This window comes from Balearica regulorum, chromosome 12 (assembly GCF_011004875.1).
Source record: "Balearica regulorum gibbericeps isolate bBalReg1 chromosome 12, bBalReg1.pri, whole genome shotgun sequence".
Taxonomy (NCBI): Eukaryota; Metazoa; Chordata; class Aves; order Gruiformes; family Gruidae; genus Balearica; species Balearica regulorum.
The window spans coordinates 20,635,684-20,659,379 of NC_046195.1; the positions used below are offsets into that span (position 1 = coordinate 20,635,684).

General features: G+C 52.1%; 1 protein-coding gene across 1 annotated transcript in view; it reads right to left on the reverse strand.

Annotated features, from left to right (window-relative positions):
• The window catches only part of IGDCC3 (immunoglobulin superfamily DCC subclass member 3), a 106,001-nt gene that overhangs the window by 38,301 nt on the left and 44,004 nt on the right, over positions 1–23,696 (reverse strand). Inside the window, exons 3-4 of the mRNA XM_075764763.1 lie at positions 5,533–5,677; positions 2,047–2,177 (exon numbers count right to left, since the gene is read on the reverse strand). Of these exons, the coding sequence (XP_075620878.1) occupies positions 2,047–2,177; positions 5,533–5,677 (276 nt within the window). The remainder of the gene's footprint in view (positions 1–2,046; positions 2,178–5,532; positions 5,678–23,696) is intronic.

A 23,696-nucleotide genomic window follows, 5' to 3' on the forward strand; every position in this document is an offset into this window, starting at 1 on the left:
CACGGTGCACTTACATCATTCGACTGCTTTAAGGAAGAGAAAACCCACAAACGCTTCACAGACAGGAAACCTGGAAAAAATCTATCCGAAATGAGGGATGGTCAGATGAGAACAACTAGCACTTTCTGCCCTGCGAGAAATAATAACTCAGGCCAGTAAATGGATGCAAAGATCTTCACCGCATTGATAATTTACTGTTCCCTTTTCTCTCCGTGTGGCTACCGTTCCCATTGATCAAGAAAACAGATCAGTACCAGGCATCAAAAGCTCCCGGGTCTTTCAGAACCAGTTAACCCGCCTGCTTTCCCCGTCAGAGTCGATACACACGGCATCACTCTTTCCTCAGCTTCACCCCATTGCACACGTGCTGCTTTTTTACAGTCGGCAGAAACTAAATCTGACACTCGGTTACAGGCGTTGGGTCTCCTACTCCAGCAGCACTGGCCAGGCAGCGGTTTCGGAGGGCGAAGGCAGGCTGTGAGATCGGAGCGGACGCTGGCAAGCCTCCAGCCACCGGGCACCAGCAATTCCGTGTATCTGCTGGACAGGAGCATCACAGCTCACGGAGGGGGGAAGACCCTTTGCTGCAAATAAAAAAAGCTCCCAGAGAAACACACCCCCCCCAACCGGTCCTGTGCACATTTCCCTTGGTTCTTATCTCCAAAACTGTCGTCTCCATTTCCACAGGGAATCTAGGCTGGTCCCCTACCCAAGAGCCATGGACACATCACCACTGCTGTCGGAGGGGACCACAGTGGGTACCCAGCATCTCAGGGGGGGTTCTGTCCTGCACGGAGTCCTGTATCTCAGAGGCCACCCTGCCAAGTGACTACTTCTTTGGCACTCTTACCTTCTCTGAAGGTAACCCACAAATGCTCTGCCAGGAAAAGCAAGCTGTCCTGTTTTCATACGAGGAGGTTGAGCATATCAAAGGCATTTCTAAGAAGAGGGCACAAAGGTGTCCTGCACTCCTGACTGCTCGATCGGGCTGGGTTGTATGATTTGACTTAGTACTTCCCACTTCCTTCATACTAGGAGCAGCTACTGAAACATCAAGGGAGGTTTCTGAACCTAAAAGCATTTTAAATTAGAAAGACTGACAGACAAAGCAAGCCTAACTAGAAGGTGACAATCTAATACCAGGTTTAGAAATGGGCTGATGAGTTATTGCTCGAAAGAGGCTCTAAGAGGTCAGCCTGGGTCCCACACGGACAGCTAACAGGGTCCGGAGGGCAGCACAGCCATGGAAACCTGGTTGTGTATTTGCACCCTAATCCTTCCTTCCCTGCGCCCAGGGTCAGCGCTTCCACATGCCACTCTGTGCGCTTTCATGAACAGGCCAAACGTGCGCACATGCAAAGCGTGGATGTGGGTCGCTTGGGTTTGCCCTTATAGCTTCAGCACGTCCTACCTCCGGCAGCATGAAACCAAACAGCAAGTGTGTGATTTTGGCCCTTTTTTTTGGAGAGGAGACCATAAGGCATCGTCATTTCTTCAGCTGGAGCTTTCAGAGGTGAAAACCTGGTTCAGCCACTGACTTCAAACGTGAAGGAGAACCAAGTCAAAGTTCAGCCCGGGGTGCTCAGGGCTTCTCCTTCTCGTCTTCCAAAGAAAGGTTAGCCCGCTTCGGTCGCAATGCAATGCTAACAGCCTACAGAACATAATTCCCCCATTAGATAAATAATTGATTACCCTGTGTGCTGCAATTACTTCCAGAGTGGGCAGGTCTCATAAGGAAATGATGAATCCTCCACATTTCCAAAAGAATTTATTTAATGTAAAGCTGCTGTAACTCATTTTCTCACAGTCCTTCCTCTACCCAGCAACTGGCGCTAATTTAAAGGCAGAGAGACAGATTTCTCTGCTACCAAATGGACTGATCTGGCAGGAACTAATAACAACCCAGACCAAGGAAGGTGCGACGGCTGGCCAGAGGGATGTTCTCAGTGCCGTTGGCCTGAAGCTCACTTAAACTGTCCTGGTCCAGAACAGCAGTGGGAAGAAGACAACAGAAAGACGGTCAGGACAGCGTTTACTGGCACTAACCTGACACGGTGAGTCTGGCCTCCCGGCTGAACTTCACATTAGCAATATTGGTAGCGACGCAGTGAAAAATCCCACTGTCTTCTGCCCTCAGTCCCGTAATCTGCAGGACCCCCTTGGGAAGCAGCGTGTACCTACGGGAAGAGAAAAGCAGAAACAAAAACTTGCAAAGCAGGCCACGATGTGAAAGCAGGCTGCACACCCAGCCGGGTGAGGCGGGCTGGCTCCCCCCATCCCGCTCCAGAGGTGACAATACCACCCGAGAATCAGGCTGAGCCCACGCTTATCACTGCATCAGTTCTTTTTTTTTTTTTTTTTTTGATATTTGAGCCTCTGGTGTTCTTTTACAGGGAGATACGTTCCCTTTCTACATCTTCTGATGCATCCTTGAGAAAGCGTGACTTCTGCTGGAAGGGTACAAATTAGATGCTTCCTATTTAACCTGTGGAAAAGCTTTGGCGGCGCATTTGCAGGTGAACACGGCTGACGCGTGGGTTATCACTCAGCAGCTGAAGCACAGTGACCGTGGACCAGCGTCAGGGGAAGCGCGTGCTCCACGCTCCCAGCTCCAGGTCCAGGACTCACATCCACATAACCTTAAAACCTCAAACGCGCGGAAAGGCATATTTGAAGTAGATATTGAGTGGACATACACAAATATCAATAAATATTTTATATATTTAAAACATAGGTACATTTAAATCATGCATGCATACACACATATATGTATACATACATTACAGGTTGCTTGGCAACCGTGTGTTTAAATTGGCTGGTAGTAAGTCATTACACTGTGATGAGTTAATAATCCATTTCCGTCTGGAAGATGAAGAATATCTTTTTCCATATCAGCATATGGTTAAGTGCCTATAACCTGCTCCCTGCGCTGGGTTCCAAACGCGCGGCTCGGTGTCGGTGGCAGCGTGACAGCAATCAGTTTTACACGTCCCGTAAGTTGATTGCAATCTCTCTGGGACTTTAAAATGCCCATTGTTTTGGATGAATTATACCACAAGAAGCCTTCATTTTTGTTAACAATCTGCCCACAGCATTAGAAGATTCAATTCCAAAGCTATTATTCTGCCTTCAAAGCTTCCAAGTGCACAACTCAGCATACAAATTTATATACGCTTTATACGCAGAAATGCACCAAGTGTGATTAATGCAGAAATCCAATTTAGTTAGAGAAGCAACCCTCATCACCCAGGCCCGTTGGTGTCAGAGATTAATCTACTGAGCTGACAATAAAAACCTTCCCTAGCAGCTTTACTTTTACAAAAGACCAAATCTGTTCACAACCAGGAGACACTGAGCATAGGGAAACTGCTCCTAGCCCATGTCCTCCAGGGCTTGGGCAGGCTCCCACTCCCCGGAGGAGAAGCAGCAGGGATGAGCACAGCTTGGGGCTCTCTGGGTTGGAGAAAAGTCTTGGAGCTCCTCAGTCTTGGAGCTCCTCAGCCTTGGAGCTCCTCAGCCTTGGAGCTCCTCAGCCTTGGAGCTCCTCAGCCTTGGGGCTCCTCAGCCTTGGGGCTCCTCAGCCTTGGGGCTCCTCAGCCTTGGGGCTCCTCAGTCTTGGAGCTCCTCAGCCTTGGGGCTGCTCAGCCTTGGGGCTCCTCAGTCTTGGAGCTCCTCAGCCTTGGGGCTGCTCAGCCTTGGGGCTCCTCAGTCTTGGGGCTCCTCAGTCTTGGGGCTCCTCAGCCTTGGGGCTCCTCAGCCTTGGGGCTCCTCAGTCTTGGGGCTGCTCAGCCTTGGGGCTGCTCAGCCTTGGGGCTCCTCAGCCTTGGGGCTCCTCAGCCTTGGGGCTCCTCAGCCTTGGGGCTCCTCAGTCTTGGGGCTCCTCAGCCTTGGGGCTGCTCAGCCTTGGGGCTCCTCAGTCTTGGAGCTCCTCAGCCTTGGGGCTGCTCAGCCTTGGGGCTCCTCAGTCTTGGGGCTCCTCAGTCTTGGAGCTCCTCAGCCTTGGGGCTCCTCAGCCTTGGGGCTCCTCAGCCTTGGGGCTCCTCAGCCTTGGGGCTCCTCAGTCTTGGAGCTCCTCAGCCTTGGAGCTCCTCAGTCTTGGGGCTCCTCGGCCTTGCAGAAAAGAAGTCCTGGTCACTCTCAAATCCCTGCCACATGCCTGGTCATCTCCACACTCGTGACTCTGGGCTCAAGTGGAAAGGGGCAATAATGCATGAAGGACTTCAAGGGAACTTCATCTGTCCTGCTACATCTCACTGGGATGCACACAAGGCATCAGGCCCAGTTCTGCACCCCTTACTTCTGCTGATACCAGCTTGGACCAGTCACCCTGTTCTACCACATCCCCAGTTTAGCGCTTGTGTGAGTAAGGAGCCTTCAGAGGAGATCAAGTTTAAGGAATCAACCCTGTGCTGGGCTAAAAAAAGCTCAGATGAAAAACACAAGGAAAAACAAAACCTGACAGTTGCAGTTTTCCACAGCAGGGTTGGGCCTCTTGGGTCGTTCTACTGTAAGTTCACCGTAACACTGAAAAGGTCAGGCATTGTTCCAGCCCTCGTGTTTTCTCCTGCCTCCAAAGAACCCAACCACGTTCTGCTGCCGAACTGACATTTTTAAGAATAGGGGCTTTCAGGAAAATATTTACAGCTTCCTGGTTTCGCCTATTCCCAACGCATGGATGTCAATTCGCGATCGAGGTGTCCTGCGACCGATTGTCTCCCACCATCGGTTGTGTGGTTCCCGAGCCACAGCTGGGACCGCCGGAGGCTGCCGGCACGGAGCACGCGTTTCCTGCCACCTGTCCTCCGACGGGCCCCACCGCCGCTCAGAGGATCAAACCGTGATGAGGGACGTTTCCGACACGAAGGGAGCAGCCTGTCAAACACAGGAAGCGAGGACGTGCCATCCCAGGTCTAGGCTGGGGAAGGGGGGCAGCTGGGGTTTCTCTTCAGGGTGGTTGCACGGGAAACGACAGCCCGGGGCGCTGCGGGATGCTCTCTGCAGAGCTTCCCTGCTGCCACACACAAAGCATCATGAGGGAGTCCACCTGGGAAGGGAAGTCTAGCAGCCACAGTGTAATTCAGCATTTGCAAGAGCACAGGACCCACATGGAAGACCCCGAGTGATGGATCTGGCTCGGACAGACTTGCGCAAAATAGAGCCGTGGAGGGATGACGGATGCCAAAGCTACCCTGGCCCTGCTAGGACTGCTGGGTGGGCTCTTCATGCTGGAAAGTAAACCTGGAGGAGGGCTGATCAGGGAAGGTCAATGCAAGCCCTTGCCCCCTCCAAAATCAACTAACAGGCTTTATCTGCCTCTCCTGGGAGATGCAGTATTTCTACATGGTGTTTGGCCAGATGGAGCCCAGATGACCCACACCATTAACTGAAAGAGCCTTCCATGGCAGAACGCTGGCCAAGACCCTCAGCCCCAATCAGTTGTGTCCTAGCACAACTGTGAGAGCAAGAGCAAGCCTGGCCACCTTTTTTCCACATGGAGAAAGGACAGCAGTACGTGGTTCGGACACGTCCTACCTTTCATTGTCTGTGTTGACCGGCATGCGGTTCTTTTGCCAGAGGATGACCGGCTCAGGCAAGCCATGGATCTGGCACTGGAATCTGGCTACACCACCTTCCTCCACCACTGCGTTCTGAGGGTGGATGTGGAAGTCGGACATCGCTGGAAGACACAAAGAGAGACAAAAATATTCACATGTGAAAAGAGATCCACTGCCAACAACTTCACATGACCTAGAGACATCCCGATTTCCCAGAGACAGCAAATGGGATTGTAATGCAAGATCAGAAGGCTGGTTTGCAGCCTAACCTCCTGCATGGAGAAACAAGACTGGTGGCAAGTTCTTGCTATACTTCTGCCTCTGCACATTGAACTGATTGACTCAGCCAGGACAGGAGATGGTGCTCCATGACCCACATGCTCCACAGCAACATCTACTGGGGTAGTGAGATGCACGGACACCGCACTGGCATTTATCCGAGGTCATTCTCAACAGCTTCAGCAGGTTTTGGATCCAAGCTCACATCACAAAAGAGATGCCTATCCTTGCTGTTGCTGCTAATGTCTTTTTTGCGGTAAACATCCTTCTGACGTGCATGGGCTCGACTATTTTGCTTAAATACCTTGACCAAAAGAGCTCACAGATACTCCAGTAAAACTCCCAGCCCCTGACTTCCATCTCTGTTTGGCATGTGCTCCAGCTCATTGCATACTCTGCCTTCCAGCACCGCAGAAGGAACGGTCACATCCCCGCGCTGTGGAGCAACAGGCTTCAGCCTTTATAGCAAGAGCAGCTGCCAAGAGCCCAGCAGCTCCGCACACCGAGGCTGTTGGGGATGGGACCACCCGACGGCGAACGACAAACCTCAGCGTGCCCACGCAGGATGAATACAGACCAGCCTGTTTCAGCACAGCCACAGCTGTAACCATTGTGCGGAAAGACTGGCATGCTGTTAGAGCTACATAAATAATACAGTAATTATTACTATTAATTAATTGGAAGGTGCTGCCTGTTGACTCGGCAATAAACATACTCGAAGCTAATAAACATCCCAGCGTTATTTAGCTCATGATTCATTTATAGTGCCGCATCCGCGGGAAGATCTCTCACATTATCATACAAAATAAACTCCAGGAGAGCCCCCTGCTCTGCCACCCCAGCCCGATAACACCCCTCTCCCCGGCGAGAAAGCCTCGTCCCCTTTTACATGCATCAAGTGTAATGAATGTACCTCTGCTAAGGAACAAGCTGCATATGTGTCAGGGCAGCGTAATCATTCATCTGCAAACTCCAGTTGGGCTCAGGCAGATGGGAGATGGCCATTAGCAATCATACATTAAATATGTGTTGCATTAACCCGCACGGCTCCCGCAACCACCGCTCTCAACCCGCTGACTGCAGATTTGTTAAGCTGATCAAGTAATATGTAAGGTTTTGCAGCCGTGAGGGTGGGATGGGCAGCACGGCCCCACATCGGGATACAGCGACGGGAGCAGGACCGGGAGGCGTCCGTGCGATGCTCCAGCCGGATGGGAACGCACTAGCACAAGGCGAAGATCATGCAAAATTTTATTTCCCTTTCCCAAGATGAAAGTTAATGCAAATATCCTCTCTGGTAAGGGATGGACACCAACGGTGGAATGGCAATTTACCCAATTCACACAGATTTAGCCTTGAAATGAGACTGTTCGTGGCCCAGAGCACTCGGCCATGTGGGAAGGAGCCCAAAGGCTGCTGGCGGGGGCGGGGGGCACCCACACCAGGTGATTCCCCTTCCAAGGTGGCAAGGGATGCTTCAAAAAACGGGGGGTCTGGGGGTGCCCATGGCAGGAGGACTCGAGGGAGCCTGCAGAATATTTCAAGGCTGCCATTTGGAGGTCCAGACCAGGGCGAGCATCTTGCAACCAAAGCTTATGAACTCTCACCAAGAAATGAATCCAAGAATTAATGAGAATGACACAATGCTCGTTAATAAAGAAAAAAACCAAAACAAACCCACAAAAAACCAGACTCAGATGCCTGCAGGAAAATTCCTTTCAAATGTACAGATGCTCAGGGCTGAGGTTTTTCGGTGGCTGACAGGGTTGATAAGAAGAGGGAGGTGTGAATGAGAACAGCCCCGGCACAGACTTCGCTCTGCTGGCTACAGAATTCATTGCTGTTCCTTTATTTCAAGAATATCACCTCTTATAGGTAAAACTGCAGCAATAACCTCTACTCTTAAAGACACTAGTATTAATATTTATCATGAATAAAACATGGGAAGTTATAAATAATTCAGTTATGAGGATGTTAAGTAAAATATTACTTTTCAATGACCCTATAATGTGGCTTTGAAGCACAGTTTTATGTTAAATGCCTAGGAAACACTGTGACCCTTGCCAAGACCAGCTGGTTTGCAGAAGATGCATTAAAAATTCATGCACCGAGCTACAAAATGCTATTTTTAACACAGGTTTACGAGTTTATTTACAGTTGCAGAGACAAAAGCTTTTGTAGCATCTCCTGTAAAACAGCAACAAAACTCGAACGCGAGTGATTACCTGGGATGCTGTTTTCAGCCTGGAAATAAATCACTGGGCGTAAGGAGAGGAGAGGGATAAGAGTACAGCTGCTTCACAGGGCATCGCTCGGAGGGGCTACATCTCTGCTGACCCACGTGAGGGTTTTATATACGTCCCAACTGACTGTAACAAACTCATACAGAGGAGAGCTTGCTCCTATTTGTCACTTGTCTTTCAGCGGCGAAAGCCAGGACCCCCGTTATCAGCCGGGCGCTATTGTTTCAGCCGCCACGGAGAAGAGCTGTACAGCAGCCCCGGTGGGGTTGGCCAGCAGCCAGGGAGCTGCATCTCATTTCTATGCTAATGGCTATAATCATTTTAAAAATAAATACATGCAATCACAATATTCACCCGCGAGCTCCTAAGAGGGGAGGCACCCTCTAATCCATCTGCCTGCAGACTCTGTCAGCCAGCAGTGCAGCATCCACGTGCCAACGGAGGAACTGGTGCTGCCCCAGGCCCCTTCTTACTGTCATCAGACAGGGTGAACGTCACCCTGTTCCCACTAAACTTCCCTCTGCCATCTCCACGTGTAGCATGGTACCGTCTGCACACACCGTGAGCGTAGGGTAGTCACCCAAGCCATGAAATCAGACCCAAATCACGCGCACGTTCATTGATGCTCCACGACACGGTGTCTCAGAGCTTCTGCTACCATCACACCTGGATTTTGGCCATGGTACACACAAAGCAGCACAGGGCAGGGAAAGACGGAATAAAATGGGCTCACAGGAGATGGGGAATGGTCCTAGCAGCCCTCCCACGCTGCAGGCATGGGTGCACCTTCTCCCAAAGACGTTGGCCAAGGCTAGAGTCAGGCTGAGTTGTCTACAGCCACACTAATGCACGAGGGAGAGGAGTTACTCTTCATCTCTTCTTCCCCTGTATGGTATCATGGAGGACCTCAACTAGGATGAGCTTGGATCACAGGTGAGACTCTTCCCTGAAAAGAACCTCATCTCAGGATCTCCCATCACCTAGCCCTCACCAGGATGCAGTTCCCGAAGGCATGTCCTACGGACCTAGTGCAGGTGAGCAGCAATGCTTATCCTCATCCATATCCACAGAGGATTTGTTCTGGTAAATGAATTTGCTGGGTCTCCTCTAATCGAAGCACACTCTCTCCATCCTAACATGCCCCATGGAAAGGTCGATGGAATAAAAATGAAAATAGGTATCGAATTAAATTCTCTTTACTCCATGAGAAACTAAATTGAAACCATTAGTGGCCAATCCTTTTTTGCTCAGTATAGCATTAGTGCTAAGCTGGAGATTGACCTAGATTTGATATAGAAAAAGAAAACATTAACTTGGTATGTCAAAGCAAATCCCAGGCCTGTTAGAATCATTAAAAGGCAAATATTATTATCAACTGCAGGCACAAGGGGAGGAAGAAGACTTGAAAGGTTCAGTGCCAAGCCTGGTGTTAGGAGAGTATTTGGGAAGCCCAGCTAGCCCTGCAATCACATTGCTTTTGGCTTTTAAATTACTTACGGGCAAACAGACAGCCAGGTTGGCTCTGACACGGGAGGATGCTGGGGAGGAGCTGAGCACCCCCAAACACTCACTGACACCAGGCAGCCCGCAAGCAAAGACCTTTTCTCCACGTTTCTGGCACCAACCTGTTAAATTCAGACCTCTTCCAACGGAGGCACGTGGGTAAAATGCCTCCAAGTTAACACGGTACAAGGAACAGGAGTTTAACGGGGATGTGCCTGGGCTCCGAGACGCTCCTGCCAAGGAGGGCAAGCTTCGTTAGCTCCATTACCACTGATGAAGGTGAAGCCCAGGAGGCAAATGGTTTGCCCGGTGTGAGAGAAGCAGCCGTGGGCAGAGCCGACCCCTTCCATGAGTGGCTCCGTCCTGACGCTGGCGACAGCTGCTGATTTTCATACTGAATTTCCAACTTACTAATAAAATTGAATTTCCCGTCGGGTCAGCAGAAGTCGGGGCAGTTATAAATACAATGACCACGATGCCAATTAAACCCAGCCCTGAACCCTTCTCAAATCAGACTGACAGCTCCAGCAGGACCAACCCGCCGTAGCTGTAAGATTCGTTACGCACCCATCCTCCTTGGCATCTCAACTCCTTCCCAAACACTTTCCCTACCCCAAAGCAAGCAGAGGCATCACAACTGCTTCCATTCCCTCGGGACTTAGGAGACCATCACCATTAAGTTAGCAACCTGCCAGGGAATATTTTCAAGGAAGTCGGCAGGAGAAGGCTTCGCAAACACAGGTCCCTTCTTTGCTCCACTCTGCGCTCTGGAAATGGAGGATTCGCTTGCAAGAAAGAGCCGGCACAAAAGATGGGGGGCGTACGGACACCACAAATCCCATCCTCTCCTCTCTTCCCCCTGCCATCAAACAGGGACGCTTTCCCAAGTCTTTAAGAGAAAGACACTCTATCTTCTTTCTCTCCAATTTTTATTTATTTAATTTTTTTTAAGATGCATTTTTATAAAGATTAAAAAAGCCCACGTCACAGTAGCCCGGTGGCTACTCCAGCTGCAGAGCAGCCTCCGTGCCTGCGAGCCGGCCCTGCGTGTCTAATGATGCTATTGTGCGAGGTTGTTGCTGAACTGCCATCAGCCCAATTTTGAATGCAAGTTGCTTTGTGCATAGTGAAGCGTGAACAACAGCGCCGCCCATTTATCTATTTAATTCTCCAGGAGTAGCAGGAGCGGGGGCCTTCGCTCACATCTAAAGGGAAGAAAAATCGCCTTTCTCTCAGCTTTGGAAAGGGAGGGAAATATTAAAGACCAGCCGTGCCTCTCCCAGCACAGAGGAAAATCCCCTCTGCCCCTGCCCACTAATCACAGGGGTGAAAATCCCAAATCTCTATTGTCCGCGTTGGGCCTCAGATCTCAAAAGAAAACGGGCTGCAAGACTCTGGAGGGTTTGAAGCAGGGAAGACATTTTGGAGGAACGTAGCTCATTTAAGAGGAACCAAAATCCACGGTGAGATGAGAGAGCGAAGAAGCCCCATCTCCCTCCGTGCTGGGCAGACGCAGAGGGAAAGAGGGTCGGTCCTGCACACTTTCTGTTTGCAATATTTGCAAACAAATGCTTATTCCTCTTTTGCTTTGGCTGTTGGTTCCTCCCCTACCCCCGAGCTGATACAACTGCCCAGAGCGGGGACGGAGGATGCTCCGGGCTCTCCACTCTCTGCATTTCGCATCCTCGTGTCTCCGTTGTTACCACACTCAATCAAAACTGAGTGAAATAATTTAAACAAGACTGAGAAGACAGCCCATCAGACGGACTTCTCTGGTTGAGGAACAATGTCTCCACCTGAGCTGGTTTTTTTCCCCTGTCCTAAGCCCCTGGGATGGGGATGAAAGGGAGAGAACTGAGCTAATGCCTTGCAGTGGGACACAGCAGCTGCCCACGGGAGGGAACGTGCAACAGAGATTTTACGAGAGGAGGGGAAAAAACAATCTGCCGCTTCATGACTCAAGTCCACCAGGAAGCAAATTGCTGCCTGAGCTGGAACTAATGCTTCTCAATTTTTTGCATAACACGTGAAATGACTGTGAGCCAAATCCAGCTCAGGTCACCTCCCCGCCGCACTGCAACGAGCGGTGCCGATGGATTCTACCGCCCCGTGATTTATTGTTTGTTTTGGTGCTTTGAGAAGCAAGTGGAAAAAAACAGAGAGCCCTACTGGGGCTGATAAATATCCTCGGAAGGTAACGAGCACATCCCCACTGCACGCAGAGCGCGGGAGGAACAGGGTCAGAGGGAACGTGCCCGGGGGTCCCTGGTTGCTCCCCCTGCCCTGCAGAAGCAAAGGACCAGGGCTGGGAGGAGAAGGACGGGTCGTTCCTGCAAAGGTCCCTGGAGGGACTTTATCGTGGCACCTGGAAAACCTTCAAACGCCCGTGCGGCAGCTCTACTCCTCTTCCTGAGGCTCCCTTGGACGCGCTCCCCACCGCCAGCACATCCTGCACAATCACACGTTGCCTCCAAGTCGGTCTCCCGATCCTAAAGAACGTTTAGTAGATTTATGGTATTGATTACAGCTCGCTTATTGGAAAAATAACTACAACGCCATCAATTGTTGATGCAGGGGTACTCTCCCATGAGTGGGAAAGGTTTTTGTCCGGATACGTGCAGTCTCTGCGCCACGCATGGAAATGAACGGGGCCCACACACCCCGAAGGCTGTTTTAAACTGAAATATCTCGCAATTTCTATACGGCTGACAAAGTGCCATCCCTCCGGAGAGATGCTGTGCCCACAGTGTCCCAGTAGAGCATGCCAGGGAGCATCCCCACCACCCGACACCCCACCACCCTCGCTACCTTGACTTGGGAGGACAGAGAGCTGCCTGTGCCAGAGGAATCCCCTGAAAGCTGCTGGCCTTCACCACGCTCTCCCTCGGGCAGCCCAAACGCTGCCTGCTCAGACCCAAGACCTCCTGCAACACGGCTGCAGCCAGAAATCATCCCAGCCTGGACACAAGGAGCAGCAAGTGCCGGTGCATCAGCACAAACGCTTTCTCGGAAGCCCGGCGAGCAACCAGGGCTGCCTGAGCATCCTCAAACCTTTCCGATAAACACGTCGGTCAGGCACAGGGGACACAAAGTGACGCTCACAGTCACAACCCAAATCCTGCGCCATCCCTCGAGTACCAATGGCACGCTCTACCCACGAGGCGACGCTGCTCCTCAGAAATCACTTCAAGAGATGCATCTTGGCCATCTCCCAGACCCAATTTCTCACTTCCCTCCTTGTTCGGAGTACGCGGCAGAATACCATCACGTTACCTGCTAGGCAGAGCAGCATGGCAGACAGCCCAAGGTGGTTATTCATCTTCCGGCACCCTCTTGTTTTGCAGGGGAATCAACTAATAAACAGCCCTTTTAGCACTCTCAAATTGGTTTCAGGGAGAGAAGAAGTTTCTGGCGGAGAAGGAGGCATTGCTGGGAGAGACCTTTATCAGGGAGCGCTATTGCAGTAATTTTTCAAGACGAAATTGCTCTCTGGCTCATGACAGCGTTTAGTGTATCCTGAGGCGACCATTTGCAAAGGCAAACCTGTGGTCCTGCCGCCCTGCCGCTGGAGGGAAGGGGGAGTATTAAATGTCATAAACAACTCTTAATTTGCTCGGGCGGACCGCATATGGGGCTAGCGATTCTGCAGTGCAGGAGGAGGTTATCCGTCATGGTTACAGTGCTCCGGCACCGAGGGTGATGCTGGCCGGGCAACACTGGCTGCTGTCACACCTCCCAGCGGTACTAGTCACCACGAAGGGCTCCTGCGTTTCTGCGGGGTGACTTCTTGAGTGGGGGACACCCCGGCACCACACGAGGGTCCCCCATCCCAAAGCAGAGCTCCCCTCCAGCATCCCAAGAAGATGCTCCCTCCTGTTGCACCCACAGCTCACCCCGCTTCGGGCAACGGCTTCTTCAGGACCTCGCCGCCTCCCGGGCTTCCCTCCGAAGCGCGCGTTTGTTCTTTGCAAAATACCTATGAATTATCCTACTCGAGTGCCCCTGCAGACCCCCAAAATAATGAGAAAATGAAAGGCAAGATGTCCGGCAAGCCTCTGGGAGAGGCTGGCTCGGCCAGGGCAAAGCAAAGCGTGCAGCACGCTGCCAGCAGGCAGGTCTCTTCCTGCCAGATTCCCATCCGGAGCTCCTCGTGTTTTTCCGACTCCGACATACACAATTAAGACAAATTACATAGTTACCATTTTGATTTGTTGCACAATAAGAATGTTTTCCCTCCCTCTCCCAAATATTGATGGAGATGATGGAAGAGGAAGCTCCCGCGCAGCCGGTTTTGGCCCCGGACCACTTTGTTTGCAGCCAACCACTTCCGATATCGAGCGTGGATGAGCAATCCTACTTTTTATCAGCTTGGAGAGGCAACGAGCCATCCCAGCGCGAGGCGTTATCCTGCAGCCCTTGCAAGACCTCTAGGCAGAAACATCCCTGCTCAGACCTCCCGCTCTGCAAAGCCAGCGGCCATCCCGGATTTTTTCGTGCTCGCCAACGAGCGCACGCATTGTTTCGGCATCTCTGGAGGCGACGGTGGAATCCAGAAAGGTGAAGGAAAGGAAGCTTTTCATCGTGACTGCCCACGGAAATGCCATCAGTGCCGCTTCAAGACAGGGAGCTGTCCTGATTTACAGGCTAATGAATTTTAAATGAGATGCATTTTTTAATTTTTTGTTGTCAGCCCCCATTTTTCTGCTAGCAATCATTCCAATAATAGCTTTAAATTTTCAGCATCTGGTTTTACCAGCTCTCTTGTAATTAGTTTACTAATGTATTTCACTGCGCCTTTGTTATTTTCAGAGAATTACTTCATTCCCAGCTATCAGAGATAGTGCACTTCAGTCTATAAGGAGTTTGGCCTTTGTTCCCTCGTGGTTATTCACATGGGGGAAGATGGCTCAGTGAATGACAAGCCTTTCTATCACCACACATTCTCCATTTAATGTCTTTATACTGGCTCATTAATTATCACAGAAAACTCCTTTCCGAATGGAACCTGTGATTTATAGAAGACTTGGGCAAGGTGCCATTTTTATCGGGCCGACAGCAAACAGCACCAGCGCCGGTAATTCACTCTTCATTTTCCCTTCTGCTGCAGCGGGGTCAGCCCCACCGCGGTGGGAGTTTTGCCTGGGCAAGGGAGCTCAGCAAGTGCTCGGTGCTGCCGAGCCGCGGCCATCACGCTGCTCCTGCACGGCTGGGACGACCGAGTCCATGGAAAACGGAGTATGGAGCTACAACCTTCTGCCTGTGCACATGGTGCCTGCCGTACGGACCGAGATAATTCCCCCGGGCAGTGGCTGGATGAGTGCCCGGAGGAGGTGGGACTGCCTCCAAGATGATGCCCTGCATCTTTTTCTCAAATCCGGTGGTCCGAGGTGTTGCGGTTCACACAACGAAGCATCTCTTAGCGCTCGGCAAAAACCCAAGCGCAGTGCGGAGAGAGGCTCAGGCTTTCATTAAGGAGCGGGCAGTCGGACACGACGGACTCTGTGGTACCTAGACGCATCTCTCTGCAGCGCCCCGTTAGAGAGGACGGCAAGTTTGAGTCCCAGCTGTATCCCTCAGGCTCTAGAACATAAAACTTGCAAACCTCCCAGCAGCGCGGGGTCCGGCCAGGGAGAAGAGCCGCGCAAAGCCAGAAGGCAAAGGCTCCCTGCGGACCCAAGGCAGCTACAGCGCGGGAGCAAGGCGGCTGTCCTGCCTTCGAGAGGGAGTAATCCGAACAACGGTCTCTCTGTCCGACGGAACTTAACTTCAACTCCTTCCGAACAGTGTGTCTTTCACCACGTCCACGCTCTGTGTCGAGCACGATAGACTGCCCCCTTCTTTATTAAGGAATGAAATAGAGGTGGAAACGGTGCACGTGTTGACTGAAGAAGTTATTCAAAGAGAAAAACAATCAGGAGAGGCTGGGTTTCCATCGCGTGGCGCAGAGCAGCCGCCGCACGGAGGAAACGCTCGGCATCCCCCGTGCACGTGGGGAGGAGAGAGGAGAGGCCGAAGGGCCCGAGCACAGACGAAGAGCACGTCAGGCACAGAGTTAGCATTACAAAGGACTGCTCCAAAGCTCCTTTCTGTTCATTTTAACTCTGGGTTTCACTCGAAATGCCGGTGATTTTCCAAAATGCTGAGTGCTCCTCTGCTCCCATCCCTTGGCGCTGAGCACAGATATTGTGCTGTGATGTTGCCTGATCCGGATTGCAGGTGATGATATCAGAGATGTAGAAAGGACCGAACTGCCGTGACACTGAGAAAATCCAGCTTCCTCCAAGCTCTGCTTTTCCTCCCAGCAGCGGCTAAGCCGTTAGCTGTCATCTCATCCCCGTGGCGGAGTTACATATATAAATTCCTGTTCGCTCCTTGGCAATAGCAACAGCTTCCTATTTTGCTGGCAGCGATCCAGGGGAAATTCAAGCTGAATTACAGCCATTCTTCAGAAAATAGGCCAAATCCACGAAAGCAGGACACATGACCGCAGACGCAGAGCTCGTCCTTTTTCTATTTATTTCGCGGAGAGAAGCCCCGTTGGCTGAAAATAGCTTATCTTTGGAAGTCTCCCTTTCCGTTCGCGGCTGCCGCTCCTGGCTGCTAGCCAAACTATTCCCACCTCAAAGAGAAAGTTCATCGCTTTGGCGCATCGGCCCCGCTGTACGGGACGTGCGGTTTGATGTTTTCGCCGATTTCTCTCTCCGGGAGCTCGGAGGAGACGGGGATTGTATTTCTGCGCACGAGCCAGCGAGTGTTAACTCCTTTCCTGCGCCTCTGCTGGGACGGGTGTGCTCGGGGTCGTAGCCCAGCATCGCTTGTCGGCATATACAGAGCAGCGTGCGTACGTGTGCGCATATGACGCGGCACGGGCGGTAACGTGGGTCCTGGGTCCCAGGACGAGGTGAGAGCTTACATTTCACACCAGGGCCATGTGAAGCGGCCGCGCCATCTGAAAGCACCTCTGCACCCCCAGCAAGTCCTGCCTCCTCCCCGCGCACCCCACAGAGCCCTAAATGACACCGGGAGACACGTCACCCTCCCGAAACACGCGGACAGACAAACACAAGCGAGAACACAGGAGAACAGTTAAGAAGGATGGGGCGGATGGTCACACAGAGGAAGGAAGTGATGGCAGAGTTACAAACCGCGAATCTCACCATCTTCATCTTCCTCACCATCTTCATCTTCATCTTCCTCGCTATCACCAGACCATCACCAACGCCGAGGAGCACGGCCGCATTCCAGAAAACACAACTCTCCAGGGAGGACTGGCTTCTGGTTGATAAGAAGCAGGGAGGCTTCTCCCCAAACTCACAGCGACACCTCACCCTGGGCCCAGTTTATCGAATTAAACTCATTACCTGCCAGGGCTCGTTAAAAAGAGGTGGCAGGAGAAGAGTGGTGGGTCAAGGAGGCAACGCTCCCACCACCCTGCTGTGCCGCTCCCGGCTCAGCGCATCCTTACCGGCACCGAGCCGTGGCCGGTGGGACACCACCGCCTGCGAGATCGGCACCAGCACCGGGACGTCCCCGAGCGTCACGTCAAGGAAGCAAGCTGACCGAAAGGGGAGACGCGCTGATTTACTGCGAGGCGTCCCGCGGCTCTGCGGTACAGCCACACCATCTAGGGCTGTGCTCGCTGGGCGCGTTTTCTGCACGTAGGATGGTTTACAACAGCGGGTTTCTATATGGTAGAAAGACAACATCACCGTGCCTACGGGACAGCGTTGCACCAGGGATCCATCCTGTGTCATAACCAAATACAGTATTTTGCATACGCATCTATCACTGCCAGGAGAAATAACCAACTCCTTTCTACAGGGAATTTTTAAAACGAGCAGCCAAGCAAAACAAAATTTCAGCTTTGAACACTTTGCTAAGGTATTCAGCTATGGTTTTTTGCTTTTTGCTTGTAGATTAGACAAACACCGGTACCCTCAGGTGGTGTCTCTCCTCTTCTCAAAGACCTTTGGTACCATTCAGAAGATGGGAATAGGGTACGAGAGGCCCCGGGTGCCACGAGGCGCGGGCGGTGATGCTCGGGAAGCCTTTGAAGATCGTAATTCCCGAGGGGTGCTCCCGGGCGGGATAACTACTAGCTCGCAGGGCTACACGGAGGGGCCCTATCGATTTGCTAGTGGGAGGGCAGGGGGAGAGATGGGAAGACCCTGTGTTATTTCCTACTCCGGAATTTGCAGATATCTTAGCCAAATGAGTTTCAGGATGAGCAAACAGGCGAAGAAGCACAAACATGGTGGGTTGGAGTGGGCAGGCTGGTGGACCCCCCCGAGCAGTGGTCCTCTGACAAGGAGACACAGATTCTCCTGCGGGCTTGCGGCAACCATCAGATGAACCCTCTGCAGATACACTGAGCCCCTTACGCCCTCCATCACTCTGCAGCCATGCTTCCAAACAACCCCTGGCCACAAAATTCACTGTCATGGACAAAAGACAAGAGGAGACCTTGATAAGAAACCCAGCGCCCGATGCCCAGCCTGGAGAAGGGCTTGGCACCCGCAGCTTCTGCCAAAGGAAGGAGAGCTAGAAGAAAGGCTGGACACTCAAGGAGCCATGCAATCCAAACTTAAATACCAGTATTTGCCTTCAAAGGCTCTCAGTGATGGGAGAGCCATACAAGCCTGCAACTGCCCAGCAACGACGCAGAGGAGGGATGTGGCCATGTTCCTTCTGCATGTTCCTCCCCGACTTTGCCAGCTGGGTGCGCCCATGGGAGACGGCGATCTCACCTAGGACCCCTCCATCCCCATCCCTGCTCACGCACTTGCTGTCCCCGTTTGCTCCCCGGCCACATTCCCATCCAGATGCCAGGGTTGACAATATCTAGCCACCTAAGCTCCCTGTACCATCATGAAATTTCATTTTAATTAAGGTTTGTTAAGGGTTTGGGATGCGTACGCGAGTGTGGAAACCTGCCTGGGCTGGAGCGATGCTAAACGTCGAGGAACGGCAGCATCGCAAAAGCGATGTGGGCTTTAGAGAGCAGGCAGGGGTCAAACGCTGTGTCTGAACAGTGGGGTTGCAGAGGGGGCGGGGGGCATTTTTACTGACTTTAAGCTCTGAACTTGAGCTTTGCCCCAGTGTTTGCAGCACACTGGGGAAATCAGAGCTAAAGCTGATCTTCAGGGGGCCTCCGCGGGGATGCTCAGCCCCTCCTGCACCGAGCCTGGGGAAGTGGTCCTCTCGCTCCTGAAACGCGCATCTTCATCAGAAAAACACACTTGCACCCCAAAACAGGCACCTCTCTGATATTAAAAAAAAGAGATGAAAACTCAGTAACAAACATGCAATTGTAGAACAGACTTTGAGAGACCTGAAAAACTGCTTGGACATCCAAAATATTCAGGACAGTGATTAAATCTATCTTAACAAATCCTCGTGGTACATAATGACTCCCCAGGAGACCCACTATGGTACCCTAATAACTCGTTTATGTGACCAAATTGTCCAAGAAGAGATTTCGTGGGGGTGTGCATGCACACAGGACTGCGCACCCCACGGGCACATTCAGGCGGGGAATAAAAGACGGGAAATAGCAAAGTCCGTAAGATACTCGCGTGGGACAAGGCAGGAGCATCCGGACGGAAAACATCACCAGCAACTTCACAGCCCTCCTCGCCATGAAACAAAATAAATAAATAAGGAGAGCTCCAGGAATTAGCTGTGAGGATGACAGTGCCGAAGGAAAATGAAAGCAGAAGCGGGGTGGGTGGAGGGGAAATCCAGCCCGGCTCGCTTTTGTGTTCTCGCACAATGGGGCATGTCAGCTCCGGAGCCTCCGCAAGCCATCACCCACCATCTGGCACCGGGCTGGACCGCTAATGGGAGGCCCCGGCACCCCAGCTGACTCCCAGAGCCACGGGGGAAATCAAGCTGACGAGCTCCCCGCATTAAGCCGCCTAAATTAATGCAGATACGCGGCCCGCTCGCGACAAATTCGGCTGGTGAACGGCGGCAAAGAGAGCGGCGTGAGCCGGTTGCAGCGTGCCACGAACCCCGCGCCAGCCCGGAGATACGGCCCAGCCATCGTATTAAGTGGGGCCAAGGCGGACGCGAGCCGCCCTTGCTCGTTTGCAAGACGAGGGGATCTGGAAGCGCAGCCCTTTTCACCGAGCGCTCGCAGCTCGAGTGCGAGATGCGCAACGCCGGCCAGATGCAAATTCTGCAGCAGCGGGGACGGCCCAGAGGAACGCCGCCTGCCCGACACGCGGCTCTGAAACCCAGCCTCATCACCTAACGAGCCTGTCATGCCGTACGGGAGCAGAGTGGCCGGGAAATGACTGCGCGTGGGGTATACGCAGGGAAGGGGATGAAGGTGTCGATACGAGCGCTCGGGGCCAGGTTTGACGGCAGGACCTCTCCCCAGGAGCAACCCCACTGATTTTGGCAGGGTGGACCCCAGAGGACTCATCGTCCCAGAGGAACGTTTACCGCCATGAAGACCTGATCTCTCTAAGCACGATGGTACAGAACAAGGGTGCCAGAGCCTGGCACTGAATTACAAGGGAAAATTCAGTGCTGTCCTGCTGGAGCAAAGGGTTGACCGAGCACCTCGCTGAGGACACGATGCCCAGCTCCAGCCCCTTCCCTTGCCAGCTGCTGCACGAGGAGCGAGAAGAGAACAAGCCACAGGGGATTAAGGATGCACATCACTTCCCAGGCATGGAAATGCGTGTCGGAGAGCCCACCTCCAGCCCGTGGGGGACATGAGATCCCACCTCCTCCCCTGCTCCTCACACAGCACTGGGCTGTGAGGGACCTGTGCCTCCAAAAGCTCCTGGGCTGCTACCCTGGGGAAGTCTGGGTGTGCTGATGGGTATCTAACGCTGCTTCTGTGGTGTAAGATGCAGGTCAGAGCACGCTGAAGGGACGCGGCTCTGGCTCGAGCATGCAAAAAGATCTGCCCCCTCATTTCTCCGCTCCATCACTGGCTTTGGAGAGCTGCTGGGAACTCAGCTCTGCAGCGGCCTGAGCTGGGGATCACAGGTGGCGGGGTTAATTCCGAGAAGAGCCTGGGACGATCAAAGGAGCATCCCGATGAGCACAGCACACCAGACGGCTCTCACCGCTGCGGTTTCGCTACGGCAGATGCCACGCGGAGAGCAGCACTGCCTGCCCGCAGCCGGCCCCACGCACGCTGCCTCGCACCCCGGCACGACAGAGGCAAACGATGCCCTCGCTGGCTTTTTGCACGTAACCAGCACCCTGCTCATCACCAGTGCCAAAGTGTGGCCATAGACCTCCCCGAGGGTGATGAATTCAACCAGCAGAGACCTCCAAGGAATTGCTGTGCCAAACGTCACGCCAAAGAAAAACCAAATCTTTCGCACCTGAGGCACCTTTCAGCATCGCTCGGTACACGCCGCTGTTGCACAGCCCAGGGGAGCTCTCGGGGCGGCAGCGATGCCTTGCAACAAGCAGGTATTTGGGGATCCATCGCTGTCGCTGACGGCTGAGCTCCTGCTTACAGCACCAAGGGTAAACCCAGACCCTTTCCAATGACTTTGGATTCATAACCTATTCCCACAGATGGAAAATTTTGTTCCCGAATGCGCAGAGACCCACAGAGCAGCAGCTTGAGTGATTACGGTCTCTGCTCTGCGGAGCTGCTATCGTTTGCAGAAACACCCCCATTTTACCTAAAGGGAGGGTGGTAGCATATGGTAAGCGTAGGTTACACTCAGCCCCAGGAGCAATGCTGTAGCTCTCACACAGCTCACGCCGCCTCCGAATCGCGTTTCAGGTCTGTAACGTCCCATCAGAAGAGAAGCAGAATTTTTACAGGGGTAGGAAAACAGGAGAAAACCTCTTCACGCAATTCATTTGCCTCCAAATTCAAGCTAGTTGAAATAATCTGATGGTAAACACAAAGCACCATTGAGATAACAGCTGAGCAGAGGCTTATATTAAACAAGCATCTTCAGATGAAAATATCACTCATCTAAAAGGCATCACCATTCATTCATGCTCAATAAAACACAAAATGGTTACAGATAGGGCTGATGGAAAATGAGGGAGAGGAATGGAAGTAAAGGTAAAGCTGCCAGGCAGGAAACAGCACAAGAAGGGAAAAAAAAAAACCCCAACACTGGGAAGAGGTTGATTTAGCATTCTGCTTTAGGAGAAATTTCAAAAGCAGGTTTTAATATCTGATAAAACTTCACTGCTGGTTGCCACGCTGCCTGACGGAAGCACAGGAGGGGACTAACAGCCCTGGCGTACGACATGATAAAACATTTTAAGCCGCATAGCTTTACTTGGACTTGCTACTTTTAAGGACGTTTTACGGTTCACTGCTATCCCTCAGTGTCCTACCAACAACCCCTGAGCATGCACAAGCTCTCATCTACCCGCCAGGCTGGGATTTTCCCCCAAGGCTGAGTTTTTCCAGCCTGTGGATTGGCACAGTTGAATATCAGCGCTTGGCTGCATTGCTGCGAGGGGCCGAGCGCGGGACCGACGGGCTGGTGGCTCTGGTCTTCTCGCCTCACATCTGGCTCCTTCGGGGCTCTCCAGCGCCCGTCCCACTATAACAGGACCACTTCGAAGCCCCGCATCGTGCAAACCCTCCATCCGACCGGCTGGATGCTGCTGACTCAGCATTAATGAGAGACACACGGTCTCGGTTTCAAATACACTTCTGCTTTATAGATGATTTCCCAATCTAAGAAAGAGGCAAAAATTTATCTGTATTTTCTTCCCTTGTTTCCCAAGGAACAATAAGGCTGGAAACATCTTTATGCTTCACTAATAGAACTTTTATAACCCCCGTCCGTGACAGCCCCTGAGCAAGAGCCCTTTTCCCAACGAGAAGCCTGGGATAAGCAGGGAAAGGAGCGGCACGATCTGTATTCCCTGCCCGTCCTAGCTCAGGTGGCGGCGTGGAACATCGGAGTCACACTTGCATGCGGGCTGCAAAAATACTGCCCTTCGCCGGCTGCCCAGGGATTGTTCTTGCCAGTCAATGCACGCAGAGGGCTTTATTGAACGCAGGACAGGAAAAGCCCCACTGCCACTCCAGGAAAAGAAAAAAAAAAGGCAACTAAAAAAATAAAGGCAACTAAAAAAATAAAAGTGACTAAAAAAATAAAAGTGACTAAAAACTAAAAGCAACTAAAAAAGTAAATGCAACTAAAAAAGTAAAGGCAACTAAAAAAGTAAAGGCAACTAAGATGGGGTTTGTTGGCTGGTTTGAGTCCTTTTTTTTTTTTTTTTCCAGTGGTCTAGTACCAGCTTGTATTTCCTGGCAGCCATCCTGCCATTTTCAGTTTGATTTTACATTAGGGGAAGAGTTGAAAACCAGGCAAATGTGGCCATGGGAGGGACAGGTCTACCCGCACATCCCTCTGTACGACCGCAGGTCTGGGCGCAGCCTGCAGCTGCAGGACAAACTGCTCTGGTTATCAGACAGGCTCCGTAACAGCAGAAACAGCTTTTTTTGACCTGTATCTCTGCATTTCCAGGATTGCCAAACTGGTACAGGTGTATGGGCAAAACTGTTGAGACTACAGAGCAGGCTGTAGATACCTGGAGGCAGGAGATGCCAGCAAGTTTTCCAAAAAACCATACGGTCGTCAGTGCCAGAAATGAACCCAACAGGTAGCAGTAATTTCCACGCTGTATTTCCAGCTGGAAGGAGGAAGAATCAGCACAAAACAGGTTGTCTGCAAGCAATAATCTCTCTCGCAGTCTTGCCTGGGACGCTGGCTGATGCAAAGCAGTACTTTATAAACCATCCCTCCCCGCGTGGGAGACAACCCCAGCAGGACGAGCGAGAAGAGGCACGAACCCACTGACTCACATCACAGCTCTGGGGCTGCACTGGGAAAGGACAAGGTTGGCCAACGCAGGTAATTACTGGGAAACCCTAATTAGAAGGATGAAGAGGAAGAACATGGAAGAGGAAAAAAATAGCCGAAGCAATATAGCTTAATCACCCTGGAAGAGCCTTCCCCGACGGTCTGCTACCGCCTCTATCCACACACGGATATCTTCTAAGGCTGTTTCTAAATCCAGGAGAGCTCTCCTGGCTACAAGCACAGGGTCAGAACGGGGAAGAAAGGGGGAAGAAAGCTACCGAGGAGGAGGGCAGGAAACT